This window comes from Humulus lupulus, chromosome 2, assembly GCF_963169125.1.
Source record: "Humulus lupulus chromosome 2, drHumLupu1.1, whole genome shotgun sequence".
Taxonomy (NCBI): domain Eukaryota; kingdom Viridiplantae; phylum Streptophyta; class Magnoliopsida; order Rosales; family Cannabaceae; genus Humulus; species Humulus lupulus.
Genome location: NC_084794.1, coordinates 179,022,910 through 179,038,538, shown reverse-complemented (window position 1 = coordinate 179,038,538; position 15,629 = coordinate 179,022,910). Strand labels below are relative to the sequence as shown.

Genomic DNA, 15,629 nt, shown 5'->3' with positions numbered 1-15,629 from the left:
TTCAACCCTTAAGCATGATCTTGTCCAGGACCTAGTGTACACCTAGTCACGGTCACAAGTTAGAATCAACTCCAAACTTCAATTCCAAAACCTAGCCTCGGGATCAATCCCAAGCCCTCGGAAAGCCCTAATTCCACCAAACGGGGTGGTGGAATCAAACCCCGAGCCCCCGGCCAAAAACCCTAAGAAATAACCCAAAAAGCCCCTTCTGGGAACAGGGTAGCGCTACAGTGCTACAAATAGAGCCAATAGGCTCCCTAACACCCAAGCCTAGCGCTGTAGCGCCCTAAGGCTAGCACTACAGCACTAGTCACAGCCAGACAATACCCAGACTTCTCCTCTTCGAACTTCCTCGAGCCAAAACCTTCCAAAATCCTTCCAAACCTCAACCAAACTCCAAAAGAAACCTACCAATATCTATATCTCACCCCATAAGACCCAACCATACAAAACTCAATCACATGCACCCCAAACCAAAGAAATCACCATAGTTGAGCTTAAAGCTCAAAACTCAGCAGTGTAACAGAAATCTCAGAACTTAAGCTAGAACTTCTTACCTTTGATGGATGAACTCGACCTAGGTTATCTTCCACACTTCCTTAGCCTTCACCTCCTCAAATCCTTAGGCTTAGTTCCCTATAATTCCCACAGATACCCAGCTTAGAAAACCAAATCCACACCAAAACCAAGAACTGAATAACAACCTCAAAACCTTACCTCAAATGATGAATAACCTCTGCTAATTCCCCAAGCCAAATCAAGGATCCTAGTGTTGAGTCTTAGCCTAAGCCTTTTCTGAATTTTAGCTCCAAATTTCCAGAAGAATTGGTGAAGAAAAGCCCAAACCGTACAAGAGAGTAATGCCCTGTTTTCCTTTCTTTCTTTTCTCCTTCTTTTCTTTTGTCTTAATCCTTTTTCAGACCTCTACTGCCTTCTACACATTCCACTAAGGCATAAAGCATTATAATACTTATCCCTGCTTTTAACTCAAATGACCAATTTGCCCTCCCATTTAAGACTAAGCTTTTAAACCTCCTAAGGGCATTTTAGTCATTACACCCAATTCTCGCTAATTCCTCGAATGTCTCTAATATTTACTGCTTACTTCCCGACACCTAACTGATTACCAATTATATTCCTCAATATCAAAATAGACTCCAATATACTTCATAAATTCCCAGAAGTAACCTAGGCTCGCCCCGAACAAGGAATAAATCCCCGTCGTGACTTTTTCGCTAAATCGCTCACTAAGATTGCCTCGAGGCACAAGCTACAAATATATCCACATAATAATGTGGTCTCAACAATTTATCACATATATTTACAGTTATGCCCTGAACGGGCCAAAATTACGAATATGCCCTCCTAACCTAATCAGGGCCTACATGCATACTAATACACATAGTCATGCATCACATATATTCAAATAGTCATATAAACATGCTTTTAATCATTAAATCATATATAATCCAGTTATGCCCTTCCGACACACTAATCAAGGCCCTTAAGCCCTATTAGTAGTTTTGGGTCACTACACCAAACACCCATTACCATAACACATGATTATAATACTATTTGAAAAGAGTTATTGTATATATAAAGTTATTGAGTAAAGTCACACGCGCGACAAATTAAAAATAAAGCGCCAAGTGAAAAAAAAAGAGGCAAATTTTTCTCATTTTCACTATCTCGGACCGAAGTCTTTTCTCTTTCTCATTTTCCTTTTTTTCCCCTTCTCCTTCTCGTCTCTCTCTTCCCTTCGCCCTAGCCACACTCCCGTAACCACCATCATCCTCAGCTCCGACCACCTAACCACCATCCTCACACCCGTTTTTCTCCGAGCCAAGCTCCAAATCTCAGGCACCCATGAACCCAACCCCCGAACCAAGTGACCCCAGGTGCGAGCCCACCTCTGCGTGCCTTCGACCCAGTGCGAATTCCATTTGTGGGCCACCACCAAGCTTATGCCATTGAGGAGAAGATGAAAGGTTCTTTTCATTTTCCTTACGACGTTTTATTTTTCTTTTTTGTGGAAAATATTGGTATTCTGCTCAAGTATGTATTCACTGCATTAGATGTCAACCGATGGTTCCATAAGTAGTTTTCTACCCTTGAGCCTTTTACATTCCTAAAACTGTGTAGGCTTATCCAGCATTTTGATCCTCAACCAAGGCTATCATGCAATGCATCATTTGTTAGCATCAGATGAATATGCATTTGGATCCCTAGTTTGTGTTGTTTCTGCTCTTGCTTTTCAGGGTTGATTTCCTTCATTGTTTTGACCTTGAGCTCATTGGGTAGTTTACTTCACTGGGTTTTGATTGTATGCAGACACAAATTCTCACTCAAGTAGAAAGTGCTTCTATATTTTACTAATGCTTGTAGTGTGTCATCTATGAGCAGCCCCGTGAGGCTGAAATTTCTTTACAGGGGAAATTGGTAGATCCCCAGCGCAAAAAGAGCAAAGGTTGGTATTTCTTTGGAGTTTTAAAAACTTGAACGATGGTGTGCTCAAATTTTTTGTGGAAGTGAGAAAAGCACTATGCAAAAACCAGAACTCTGGCTAGTATGTGACATTATTTGATTAATTGAGCTGGGAGTAGAAACAAAACGTTGCCGTTGGTGATAATAATGGTTTAAATTTTGTGTGATTAGTATTTATTTTAATTTTATTGAGAAAGTAATTTGATCACTGCTATTTTTCTAGTTGCCTCTGCTTCTTTGATGGGAATGTTGGCTCTGCTACTAATGTCGTCTTTTTTTTTTTTCTGCAAGTGATTTAGGTCAAGTTCTTTCGAAAAATATTTATATCTTCGTTATTTTATTTTTTTGCTGTAAACTGTAAGCAGTTTTATCTTCAATAACAATTTAAGTCTGAGATGTATGCCAAAGCATTTTTATACAATTGAGAATTACTTAATCTAATGTGCAACTTTAACTTGTAAGATTTCACCTACAAATAAGTAAATAAAAATTGTATTGAGGGCTGAGGCAATTGCTTTATGCGTTTTGATACTTATCTTCGTGGTGCTTTATATATTTTACTCAAGGATAAGTATACTCAGTTCTATTATTTGTGTGTTACTGTAGGCTGCAAGTTTGGATTCTATCACTTCACTCGTTAAGAATGACTTGATAACTATTGAAACACTGGTAAGAATAAATTACCTTTTTGTCAGCTATAATTAATTGATTTATGTTCTTATATCTGGTTTTCTGTAATTTAGGTCAAAGAGATGGAAATGTATCTGACCACTACAGATAATCTCATTCGAGCTAGAGGTAAGTTGAAGTTGAATTCATTAAAAATTAACAAAGATTTGGATTTTTGTTTAAATGGTGTTCACTCCACAACTATTACAAAGTTGGAAACATAGTGGTCACATTTTGTATTGCATAGTGATTTTGGTTAATATGGCCCCATAGATTCTACTTTTAGTTTAGACTATACTAGTGAATTTTTACTCTAAACTTTAAAAGTTCATTCTTCTTACTGTTTTGGAAACTACTGTTCTGTTTGTGCTTCTTTTTGAGTAGCATTGTTATTTTTCCTTGGAATATCTGCATTGTACAACAGGTGCTTCAATTTATTCCTGGCAGTTAACCACTTTCTTTCTTTTTTCCCATAAGTTTTTATCTATTTAATTTAATCTGAAAATCTCATAGATTATGTCCTCATCTTCAGGTACCCTTCTTCTTGCGGAAGTTCTTGGACGTCTTGCTTCAAAGCCACTAGGAAATGCTATCATTCATAGCTTAATTGGATTCTTCACAGATAGGCTGGTGAGTTAGTGCTCTTTCCCCTATGCAATTTGTTTGTTTTAAGTCGGTTTGATGGTGAAGCACATTGTCACAAGAGCTAATTCTTTGATTAACTCTTAACTTTTGTTGTTAATGTATTATTTTGTAGTGATATTAGGCAGATTGGAGAGCATTATGTGGGGCTCTTGTTGGGTGCTTAGCATTACTGAGGAGAAAAAGTGATGTTGGTGTAGTCTCTTCCACTGATGCAAAAGCAGTTGCTGAGGTGTACTTAAAGACCCTACAGGTGCAGTCTTTAGGTCAGCATGACAGGAAGGTAAGAATCCAAATGCATGAATTTTAATCAAGAAAAAAAAAGAACTACTTGCCTTCATGTATAGCCACTGCCCTTTTACAAAATTTAACGTCAAAGCATTGTTGCAGCTTTGTTTTTAGCTTCTGGAATGCGTCTTACAATGCTATCCCAATGATGTTGCTTCCTTGGTATTCTTTCCAAACTCACTCGTTTTTAATATGTTTAATCGTTCGTTTCTTCTAGTGATATTGGATAAATTGCCAGCTGCCTTCCTTTTTATTTTTTTATTTTTTTACTTGTCAATTAAATCAATTTTCCTTTGCACGTTTGGCTAACTTTAGATGATAATTAGGCAACACAATTGCTTTCTGGTTTTGATGCTTGTTACTAATTTTCAATGTTCATGAAATTTATAACATTAATCTCTGAAGGTATTTATATATTAAAATGGTCTCTTTTTACAGCTACAAAATATATATTTTATTGCCTTATGTAATAATATGAAGATATTGTCATTTTTTTTTGGTTAGTTTTCACTTTCTTTGCATGCTTATTTTCCCTGTGATGGAAAATGTAATTTTCAGAAGCAGTTTAATGGTTTTGCATTATAAGACAAATAATAAAGAAAATGTAGTATTTGTTTTAAATGGGCTTGGTGATTGGCTAATTTATTTCTGTCATTGATTTGATATCATTGACAGTTATAGGATGAATTCAATCAGTATTAGAGCCTTGACGATAATGCAAGTGATAAAACTTCAATTCACGGGCACTTAACAGATGCTTAGAATAATATGATCTTTCTTATTTTTGAAATTATACTGTGCATTTGGCTTGATTCCTCATTCGTTCTGTTTGGGTAGGTTCATTGGGACTACAGGAGCTTTAGTGGGTAAGGTGAGACTTTGATTTGATTAATGTTATAATCTTCTCAAAATTTCAACATTATTAAATATGGTTATCTGGATCAGGACATTATTTTGAGATATTTTGGCAGTGGCATATCTTGAAAATTGTTATTGCTATTCCAATTTTGGTCAACACTTTTTGTGTTTTCTTTGCACTATGTTATATGCTGAAGGAACACAAGTCAATAGATTTTTGTAATAAAAATGATCTCTGGATAAGAATTGCAGTGTTTACTTTCACCTTGGTTTATTAGCATAATCTGAACATGGTTTTTATAACATTGATCATTCATTCAATGTATGTTAATGCAATAGAGTGGCTTAAACAGATGCCAAGTTCTTTGTCATAGGTTAAAGGGTTCTGTGAAGGATGAATATGCAACCGGCTGTCCATTCCAGATCATCTGCCAATGGATTTGGCTGTCGCAGAGGCGAAAGAGATGTGGGGACCAGGCTGGAGAACAGGTCACAGAGTGGGAAGTCAAATTCCAATAACAGATTAACATCTACTGGTGAAATTCGCTTACAATTTCTGTTGTTTCTTGTTAGGATTTATTTTCCATTGTTAAAGAGTATAAATTCTATGACATGGAGCAAAACTGGTGGCCATGGGAGTCCTTCGCATGATCGCTTAGTATATATAACTACTTGTTTTGTTGGTCAGCATGTGGATGTCCATGTGAAAAATGGATCCATATATTCTGGAATATTTCATGCAGCAAACGAAAAAGATTTTGGTAGGTTTCACTTTTTCTATTTTTGTTGAAGAGCTTATGTTTTACAGGTTTCAACCTTTTTTATTTATTAAAGATCCAATCTTTAATATCTTAGTCTTCAATTGAGTATTTTGCATTTTTTCTGGCGTTTAGTATTACTTTAGTCAGCTGACAGTTCTAATCCTGTATTTTAGATGAGCTTTATCACATTCACCTGTTTGTTACATTCAGGAATTATATTGAAGATGGCTCGCTTGACAAAAGATGGTAGCTCTCGAGGACAAAAGTCTCCCGCGGAGTCAGTTAGCAAGCCTCCCGCAAAGACATTGATTATACCTTCTAAAGAACTTGTGCAATTATAGCAAAGGTTTTGCAATATTTATGTTCTGTTCTTATTTCTGATTTCAATTTGTTGCATATATTTTAAAAAGTAACACTGCTTATGGTTTTTGTTTGAGTTATGTTATTGTTTTGTTATTACTATAACTAATAACAAAACTATTGCTACTATATTACACTAATGCCTTGCTTGGTAAAATTTTTGGTTTCAAAAGTGAATAAAGGGTGGAGATCTTATCAAGATGTTACTTCAGAAAATCTTCACAATTATTTTGAATATTGAAATAGAAATGTTTACGGGAAATAGCTTAATAGGTAGCTACATTAGATATTACATAATTGGATAGAGTATGCTGATGCAGTGGTAATTCAACTTTGACAGGATGTTTCTGTTACAAGTGAGGGGTTTTTAGATGAGGCTCAGTGTGAAAAACAGCAAGAACAAATTTGGAGCTTACAAATGTATGGAGTATGACTGTAACTAGGGAAAGCTGTAGAAATATACAGGTTACTGATAATTACACTAATTTTTATAGTTTTATAATTATTGATATTTTCTAAACTTTCTAGTTCTCTGATTTTGCACCATGCAATAGTGCATGTGAAGGTAGTTCATATGATTGTGTTTATGGTTTGTCTTTATTATTATTATTATTGCTGTTGTTGTTTTTCGTACTCCATTTCTTGAATCCCACTGCTGCTCAATTAATTACAATACCTTGCTCGTTACTGTTCATGGCTATAAAGCCTTTACTTCTGGAGATTATTAATACATACCGTCTGTCCAAATATTTTCACTTTTTCATGGTATCCTTGCCCTTCTTGTAATGCTTTAGACAATACTTGGTGATTGGCTCTGCTTTGAACTTGTCAAGTGAGATGCATAAATAATGCTGTTTCTTTTTTTTTTAGACTTTCTAAAGTTATAATTAATTTTCTGACATTTTTAATTAGTTTCTGCATGTTTGAAGTATATTTCAATATTTGTAATTGTAAGGGGCAATTCATCTAAATACTAGCATGTTTCTTTAATTCTATGTTGTTTATTACAGTCCTTTTTTTTTTGTGCAGTCCCTGAGAAACCTGTAATTATTTCAATATATTGTCAACATTCTTGAAAGTGATTTTGTACCGCGCAATAGTGCATATGAAGGTAGTTCATATGATTGTATGTATGGTTTTATGGATTTAACTCCATGGCTACATTCTTAAGCTGTAAATCACTGTTGTTTGTAGGTCTCATGAGCTGGGTGCATTTAAAAGAGTCTTTGCTTAACATGCTTTTGGTATGTACTATCTTAAGAAAAGAATAATGAAGGGATTTATTCTTGTTGATGTGCTATTTTCAAAGTGATTTTTACTGCAGCATGGCTCTTATGTTTGAAGCTAATCTTCTACTGCAGGGATCCCCTGTTTTATGGTTTTATATATGATGAATTTGTAGTTATTTTTCTGTGTAAAAATATATAATTTGCCAAAAACATGGTCACTCAGCCAATCCTGAGGATGTTTTGCAGGTATACGATGAACCTAAATGGAAGCTTGAAATTGTTGTGCAGTACTTTTGGAAATATGTGGGAAAGGTAAGTGACTCCTTGGAATGTTGAAAGAACAAAGTAGTCAACCAATGATAAGACTTCACATATATTGACCAAAGAACTTTCTTCCATGGTCATTGCTGTAGTTTGTTATTGTTGTCCTAAAGTGTTATTTTGTTGTAATGATAAAGCAATTTTTTTACTCATTGCTAATATTCTTATTTACCTTGTATCATTCGATATTGCAGCCTTCTGTCCGTACTCGTAGGTCTAATGGTTCTGTAGATGATACAACATTTAGTGGAGCATTGAAGTGCTTTTCAGATATCACCGGCACAAAAAGCGCTGTTAAAAGAATTGGGACTGAAGTAATTCAGTTACTCTTAGTACATGGATTTCAGGTGATTGGTCTTGCTCTTTATGAACTTATCTATATACCTGTTAATAAGTAACACTGTCTTTCAAAGTTTAACCTGTTGTATGTAAAGAGACCCCTGTACTCTATTTTATGCGATTGCTTTAGACCCCCACAACTGCTCTTTGTAGTTCTTTTTTAAATTTTGTAGGATGACTGAGAAGATAAAGTATTACTCTTCTTGCTAAACGTATCGGTTTTAAAGAAAAGATTCAGATTATATAATTATGTAGAGAATGGTTTTTCAAACGAAAATTTGTTTGTTGCTGACTTTCCTTCTCCAGATAATCCCAGTTGTTTATTTGAACATGGAAAAGTTTTGAACTCTAGTCATCTAATAAGCCATTCTAAATTGTTTAATATTGTGATTCAACCAATTTTAAGGTCCTTAACCATAATTGCTTAATATGGTTTTTTTTTTCTGGGTTATTGATCTCTTATGTAATTGAAGTTAAATTTATTGCCTCTGAACTTATATTTATGTGAATTTCCATTTATTAATGCAGCATTTTGATTCATATCTTGTTAATGAGTTTTCATAATTTAATCCGATAAAAATCAATTTTTTAGTTGGAGTTTATACTGCTTTTATTCATGTTGTTTCTGATAGTTTTTAGTAAATTCTCTTACATGGTTAAATTGTGTCTACCGACTGCATAGTCAATGCATTACTTCATAAGACCACTCAAGATAGTTTTATATGTAGTTAAGGAGTCTAATTAGTTAGCATCAGGATTAGGACTCCTAGTGAGACTAATTAGGCTCTTGGGCTTTCATTAAAATTTTCAACCTTTATTTTTAATACTTGTGCTCTGCAACTGTAAATTTTCTATATATAGGGAGCTTTGGAAGATGAACTATCCGCAGCAGAGAGCCAGCAAAAACCATAGACACAGTATTAAGATGGTAAGCTAAAGCTTTACTACATATTTTGAGTTCTTTCTTCTTTGAATTAAATCTGGTATTTTTATATGTATAAATATGTATATATATTTATATATGTATATTCTACCTAAAGACCCCTTTTTTTGTGTTCAATCTTTTCTAACTGGTTTGTTGAATTAATTCGAGTTCTGTAGCTATTAGAAACAATGGTAAAGAACTGTGGGGATTACAGTAACATCTGATTATTGAGACAATATTATTATTTTATAGAAGTAAATATTCAATTAGGTTTAAATTGCATAATTATTATGTTTGTTAAAGGTGCCTTTATTTAAAGTGCAATACCGATAAAATGGATATTTGGAAGACTTTTTGATGTTCCATTTGGCCATTCCTCACTGTTAAATATAGCTGCTAGTATCATGCTTTTTTATTACATCATTTTTTGTGAGTAGTGCCTTTTTCTTGATTTAAATCCTTAATTTGTTTTGGTTAATGATGGCTCTTTATCTATTGTGGTACAGGCGCAAATGCGAGATTTGGCAGGGTTTGTCGAGACAAAACAACAGCTCTTGTCTCTAAAATCAAATCATCGTATGAATTGGATCGGCTTTGCTGTTGCTCATCATTTAAACTCAAAGTACGAATTTGACCTTATTTATTGATCCTTTATTTATATATATTTATATATTTATCTTTCTAGTGGCCATCATTTACAGTGACAAACCTAAATTGTTTTTCTTGTTGGTCCCACTTACTAATGTTACTTAAATACTTAATGTTTTGATATAAACAACCAAGAAGTTTCCAAACTTATGTTAATTTGGATGCCATACTTGATGCCCTGATGGTTACTTATGTTCTTAATAATAAAATGAATTTTTCTTTTACAATGTGCACGTATATTGAGATGATTTCTTTGGAGCAATTTTTGACAACATTTGTAGTTGAGGCCTTTAGAATGGAAGAATGTATTTCACTAATTTTTGTATACATTTCTTGTTTTGTATTTAGTGATAAAGAAATCTGAATTGGGCATAAATTATGTTGTAATATGATTTCTTAAGCCTAGACTAGCAGACTAAATATTGTAATTATTTGAGTAATTAATAAAAATCTATTTATGTTACCTTATTTGGCCTCAACTTTTATATTTGTTTTCCTAGTTTTGTGTAAGTAAAAAAAGATTATGTTTCTCTAAGCTAATATAACACGTGTTATACTAAAGTATAGTATAACACAAAAAAAGTGTTATACTAAAGTGTAGGATAACACAAAAAAAATGTTATACTAAAGTGTAGTATAACACAAAAAAAGTGTTATACTAAAGTGTAGTATAACACAAAAAAAGTGTTATAGTATTGACTATAAATAACATAATTCAACACTTATCTATATATTAAAATAACACAGAAATTGTGTTATCGTTGACAGTACAATAACACATCTGTATAACACTGATAAAGTGTTATGTAAAGAACCCTGACCTACGATAACATACTCTGTCTTAACACATCAGAAAGTGTTATCGTATGTTTTGATAACACATTTTTGGTGTTATTAAAAACATTTTTTTCTTGTAGTGGGTCATTACAACTATCCCCTCCTAATGAGAATTTCATCCTCAAAATTTACCTGAATAATTCAGAATACTGATCCCGCATCGCTGTCTCAAGCTCCCAGGTCGCCTCCTCGACCCTACTATTCCTCCATAACACCTTAACAAGAGGAATCATCTTATTCTGTAATACTTTGTCCTTTCGATCCAAAATTTGAATCGGTTGCTCCTCATAAGCTAAATTTGTCTGCAATTCTAAGTCTTCATACCTCAACACATGTGTCGCATCTGAGACGTACTTCCGGAGCATAATAACATGGAATACGTCACGGACTCCTGACAACGATGGTGGCAAGGCTAACCTGTAAGCCACATGACCGACCCTTTCTAGGATCTCAAAAGGTCCGATGAATCTAAGGCTTAGTTTGCCTTTCTTTCCGAACCTCGTCACCTCTCGCAATGGTGAAACTCGGAGAAATACGTGGTCCCCAACCTGGAACTCCACGTCCCTACGGTTGGGATCAGCGTAGCTCTTCTGCCTGCTCTGTGAGGCGAGCATCCTAGCTCGGATCTTCTCTATAGCTTCGTTCATCTTCTGAACCATATTCGGCCCCAAATACTTCCTCTCACCCATCTCATCCCAATGAATGGGTGACCTACATCTCCTCCCATACAACATCTCATAGGGAGCCACTCCAATCGTCGATTGGAAACTATTGTTATATGAAAATTCAATCAACGGGAGATACTTACTCCACGATCCCTCAAAGTCGATCACACACGCTTTGAGCATATCCTCCAACACCTGAATCGTCCTCTCAGACTGTCCATCAGTCTGAGGATGAAAGGCTGTGCTGAACTTCAATTGAGTTCCCATAGCCTTCTGCAAACTACCCCAAAACTTGGATGTAAAGATAGGATCCCGATCCGACACTATAGACTTAGGAACCCCATGGAGACGTACAATCTCCCTCACATACAACTCTGCATACTGATCCACAATATATGTCGACCTCACTGGAAGAAAATGGGCTGACTTGGTGTATCTGTCCACTATCACCCACACTGAGTCATGAAGCCCTACTGTTCTAGGTAAACCTCCCACAAAATCCATCGTAATATCCTCCCATTTCCACTCGGGGATACCCAAAGGCTGAAGCAACCCTGCTGGTCGCTGATGCTCAGCCTTCACCTGCTGATAGGTTAAACATTTAGCTACGTACTCCACCATATCTTTCTTCATCCTGGGCCACCAATATAACGTCCGTAGATCCTGGTACATCTTCGTGGTACCCGGATGAAGTGAGTACGGCATCGTATGTGACTCATCTAGTATCTCTTGTCTGATCCCCTCATTAGCTGGAACACAAATTCGTCCCTGATACAGAAACAAACCAACCTCAGAAATAGAATAGTCCTTAGCTACTCCCACTAAGATATTCTCTCTAACCTCTTGTAACTGAGCGTCTATCAATTTCCCTTCTTTAATTCGCTCTAGCAGGGTCGACTGTAGAGTAATATTGGCTAACCGGCCCACCACCAATTCTATCCCTGCTCTAACCATCTCTTCAGCTAACTCTCTCAAGATCTGGGTGGAACTATACAACTGACTTGGGCCTCTCCGACTCAATGCATCCGCCACTACATTGGCTTTCCCCGTATGGTAAAGAATATCTCAATCATAGTCTTTCACCAACTCTAGCCAACATCTCTACCTCATGTTTAGGTCCTTCTGTGTGAAGAAGTACTTCAAGCTCTTATGATCAGTGTATATCTCGCACTTGTCCCCATACAGATAATGTCGCCAAACCTTCAGTGTGAATACCACCACTGAAAAATCCAAATCATGGGTAGGATACCGCTGCTCATACCCCTTCAGCTGCCGTGATGCATAAGCTACAACCTTCTCATTCTGCATCAACACACAGCCTAAACCCAACCTCGACGCATCGCAGTAGACAATAAACTTCCCTTCCCCCGAAGGAAGGCTCAACACAGGCACGGTAATAAGTCACCGCTTCAACTCTTGGAAACTATTCTCACACTTGTCTGACTAGATAAACTTCAAATTCTTCCTTGTCAATTCTGTCATCGGTGCCGCTATCTTCGAGAAGCCTTCCACAAATCGTCAGTAGTAACCTGCTAGGCCATGAAAACACTGCACCTCCTAGGCGTTCCTTGGCCTTGGCTAATCCCTAACTGCCTCCACCTTAGATGGATCCACCTTAATCCCATCTGCACCAACAATATGTCCAAGGAATGTCACTTCTGGTAACCAAAATTCACATTTCTTAAACTTGGCGTACAACTGATGCTCCCTCAACCTCTGCAAAAATTGTCGAAGATGAATCTCGTGCTCTACCTCTAAACTAGAGTACACTAGGATGTCGTCGATGAAGACAATAACGAACTGATCCAGAAAGTCCTTGAACACTCTATTCATTAAGTCCATAAAGGCTGCTGGGGCATTTGTCAAACCAAACGACATGACCAAAAACTCATAGTGCCCATACCTCGTTCGGAAGGCCGTCTTCGGTATGTCCTCGTCCTTGATCCTCAGCTGGTGATAACCAAATTGAAGATCAATCTTCAAGAACACCGTCTTACCCTGCAACTGATCGAACAAATTGTCAATCCTTGGTAGGGGATACTTATTCTTGATAGTCAACTTGTTCAATTCCCAGTAGTCTATACACATTCTCAGAGTCCCGTCCTTCTTCTTCACAAACAAAACTGGAGCACCCCATGGCGAGTAACTAGGCCTGATGAACCCCAGATCCAGAAGCTCCTGTAACTGTATCTTCAATTCCTTTAGTTCTTCTGGTGCCATTCTATATGGTGCCCTTGACACTGGATCTATCCCCGACGCCAACTCAATAACAAACTGAATCTCCCTACGTGGTGGCAACCTAGGCAAGTCCTTGGGAAACACATCCAAGAACTCGCAAACCATCCTGGTCTCCTCTGGTCTTCTTGGGAAAACCCTAATGGTATCCACCACACTAGCTAGGAAACCTATTCACCCTCCCTGTAATAGGTCCCTAGCTCTCAACGCTGAAATCCTGGGTATGCGGGGTCCATGCACTGCTCCCACAAAAACAAAGGGATCCTCGCCCTCCGGCTCAAAGGTCACCATCTTCTTCCTGCAGTCAATAGTAGCTCCATATCTAACCAGCCAATCCATACCTAAAATCTTATCAAAGTCCTCCATACTCAACTCAATCAAGTCTACTAAAAACTCCCTACCATCAACCATTACTGGCTTCTAATCCACCTCCTAGAAGCTATTAGTTCTCCTGTAGGCAAAATAGTCCCAAACCCTGAAGTACAATACTCACTAGGTCTACAAAGTCTATCAATACTTATCCCTGCCTTCTACACATTCCACTTAGGCATAAATCATTATAATACTTATCCTTGCTTTTAACTCAAATGACCAATTTGCCCTCCCATTTAAGACTAAGCTTTTAAACCTCCAAAGGGCATTTTAGTCATTACACCCAATTCCCGCTAGTTCCTCGAATGTATCTAATATTTACCGCTTACTTCCCGACACCTAACTAATTACCAATTATATTCCTCAATATCAAAATAGACTCCAATATACTTCATAAGATCCCAGAAGTAACCTCAGGCTCGTCCCGAACTGGGTATAAATCCCCGTCGTGACTTTTTCGCTAAACCGCTCATTAAGATCGCCTCAAGTCACAAGCTACAAATATATCCACATAATAATGTGGTCTCAACAATTTATCACAGATATTTACAGTTATGCCATGAACTGGCCAAAATTATGAATATGCCATCCTAACCTAATCAGGGCCTACATGCATACTAATACACATAGTCATGCATCACATATATTCAAATAGTCATATAAACATGATTTTAATCATTAAATCACATATAATCCAGTTATGTCCTCCCGACACACTAATCAAGGCCCTTAAGCCCTATTAGTAGATTTGGGTCGTTACACTAATTGCCTACATATACTAATGTTATAGAATGCATTAGGTAAGATGAATTTGGCAAGATAAAAATTACTACTAATATTCTATTCCTACCCGTCCACTGTCTCTTAGTTTTCTCTCTAGGAATTCTCTTCTCATGTGTTGAGACTTGCCCACACAAACACTAGGTTGTTTTAGAGAAAGACTTGGAAGACTGTGGTCTTGTTTCAAAGCGGTTTGGATTCCTTGCAATACCTAGCACTCAACAAGGACAAGAGGTTAGGGAATCCAAAGGGTGTATTCATTGTTCCGCTATGCATCTCGTAAGTACTCTAATGGTTTTATTGTTGTATTTACGAATCTCTATATGAAAATCACTTCTATGCATGTATTCGTGTTTTTCTATTGTATGTTATTTTGTGCAATAGGGAGCATGCATATAGCCTTATATAAATGAGATCCTATAGAATCTAGGTACCCACTGATAGAGAAGTTAACTTTTTTGTCTAATGGTGGCTTCTAAAATACTAAGACCCTACTTCTAGGTGCATCCAATTAAGGTCCTCATAAACCATCCCCTCAGGAAAGTCCTCCAAAAGCCAGAGTCATCAAGAAGACTCTTGAAATGGTTCATGGAGTTAAGTTAGTTCGACATCACTTACCATCTGAGGACTACTATAAAAGGTCAGGTACTAGTCGATTTCATTGCCGAGTACATGAGGAATCATGAGAAGCCTGAAAGTATCCCAGTGATCGGACAAGCTTGGAAGTTGTATGTGGACGGGTCTTCAAATGAAAATGGTGCTGGAGCTTGACTCATTTTGGTTTCCCCCGAGGGGCACAGGGTGTACAGTGCACTCTGTTTTGGTTTCAATGTTTCTAACAATGAAGCTGAATATGAAGCCTTAATCGTTGGGCTCTGAGTGGCACTTGAGCTTAAGGCCGAGGGCCTCGAGATTTTTAGTGCTTCTCAACTCATGGTAAACCAAGTACTCAGAGAGTACCAGGCCTGGGGAACAAAAATGGCAGCGAATTTTGCAAAGGATCAAGAAATGCTGCATAACTTTAGAAGATTCACTATTCAGCAGGTGCCGCTAGAGCAGAATTCCAATGCTGACGACTTGGATAAGTTGCCCACCACCAAAGACACTGAGTTGATCAATGTGGTCCCCATTGACTACTTGGCTACTCTGAGCATCTGAGCTCCTGACGAGGTGGAGGCTATACAACCCCAAGATGGGTGGATGGAGCCAATAGTGA

The 15,629-nt window shown here is 37.1% G+C and overlaps 2 protein-coding genes across 2 annotated transcripts; both read left to right on the top strand.

Annotated features, from left to right (window-relative positions):
* Positions 1-4,874: 4,874 nt before the first annotated feature.
* LOC133814958 (polyadenylate-binding protein-interacting protein 4-like) lies at positions 4,875-7,138 on the top strand. The gene is made up of 5 exons (XM_062247859.1): positions 4,875-5,702; positions 5,913-6,031; positions 6,403-6,489; positions 6,591-6,651; positions 7,092-7,138. The coding sequence occupies exons 1-5, from the start codon at positions 5,336-5,338 to the stop codon at positions 7,136-7,138; spliced, it is 681 nt and encodes a 226-aa protein (XP_062103843.1). The 5' UTR covers positions 4,875-5,335.
* On the top strand, positions 6,627-9,584 carry LOC133816436 (negative regulator of systemic acquired resistance SNI1-like). The gene is made up of 5 exons (XM_062248932.1): positions 6,627-7,306; positions 7,538-7,603; positions 7,807-7,959; positions 8,813-8,879; positions 9,383-9,584. Exons 1-4 carry the CDS (start codon positions 7,217-7,219, stop codon positions 8,861-8,863), a joined length of 360 nt encoding a protein of 119 aa, XP_062104916.1. The 5' UTR covers positions 6,627-7,216; the 3' UTR covers positions 8,864-8,879; positions 9,383-9,584.
* The last annotated feature ends 6,045 nt before the right edge of the window (positions 9,585-15,629 follow it).

Excerpts from the sequence above, each read along its gene's own strand:
- LOC133814958 (XM_062247859.1), top strand. The coding sequence starts at position 5,336 with ATGAATATGCAACCGGCTGTCCATTCCAGATCATCTGCCAATGGATTT. Across the intron at positions 5,703-5,912 it reads AGCAAACGAAAAAGATTTTG|GAATTATATTGAAGATGGCT; the intron begins GTAGGTTTCACT and ends TGTTACATTCAG. Across the intron at positions 6,032-6,402 it reads TTATACCTTCTAAAGAACTT|GATGTTTCTGTTACAAGTGA; the intron begins GTGCAATTATAG and ends CAACTTTGACAG.
- LOC133816436 (XM_062248932.1), top strand. The coding sequence starts at position 7,217 with ATGGCTACATTCTTAAGCTGTAAATCACTGTTGTTTGTAGGTCTCATG. Across the intron at positions 7,604-7,806 it reads TTTGGAAATATGTGGGAAAG|CCTTCTGTCCGTACTCGTAG; the intron begins GTAAGTGACTCC and ends TCGATATTGCAG. Across the intron at positions 7,960-8,812 it reads TCTTAGTACATGGATTTCAG|GGAGCTTTGGAAGATGAACT; the intron begins GTGATTGGTCTT and ends TTCTATATATAG.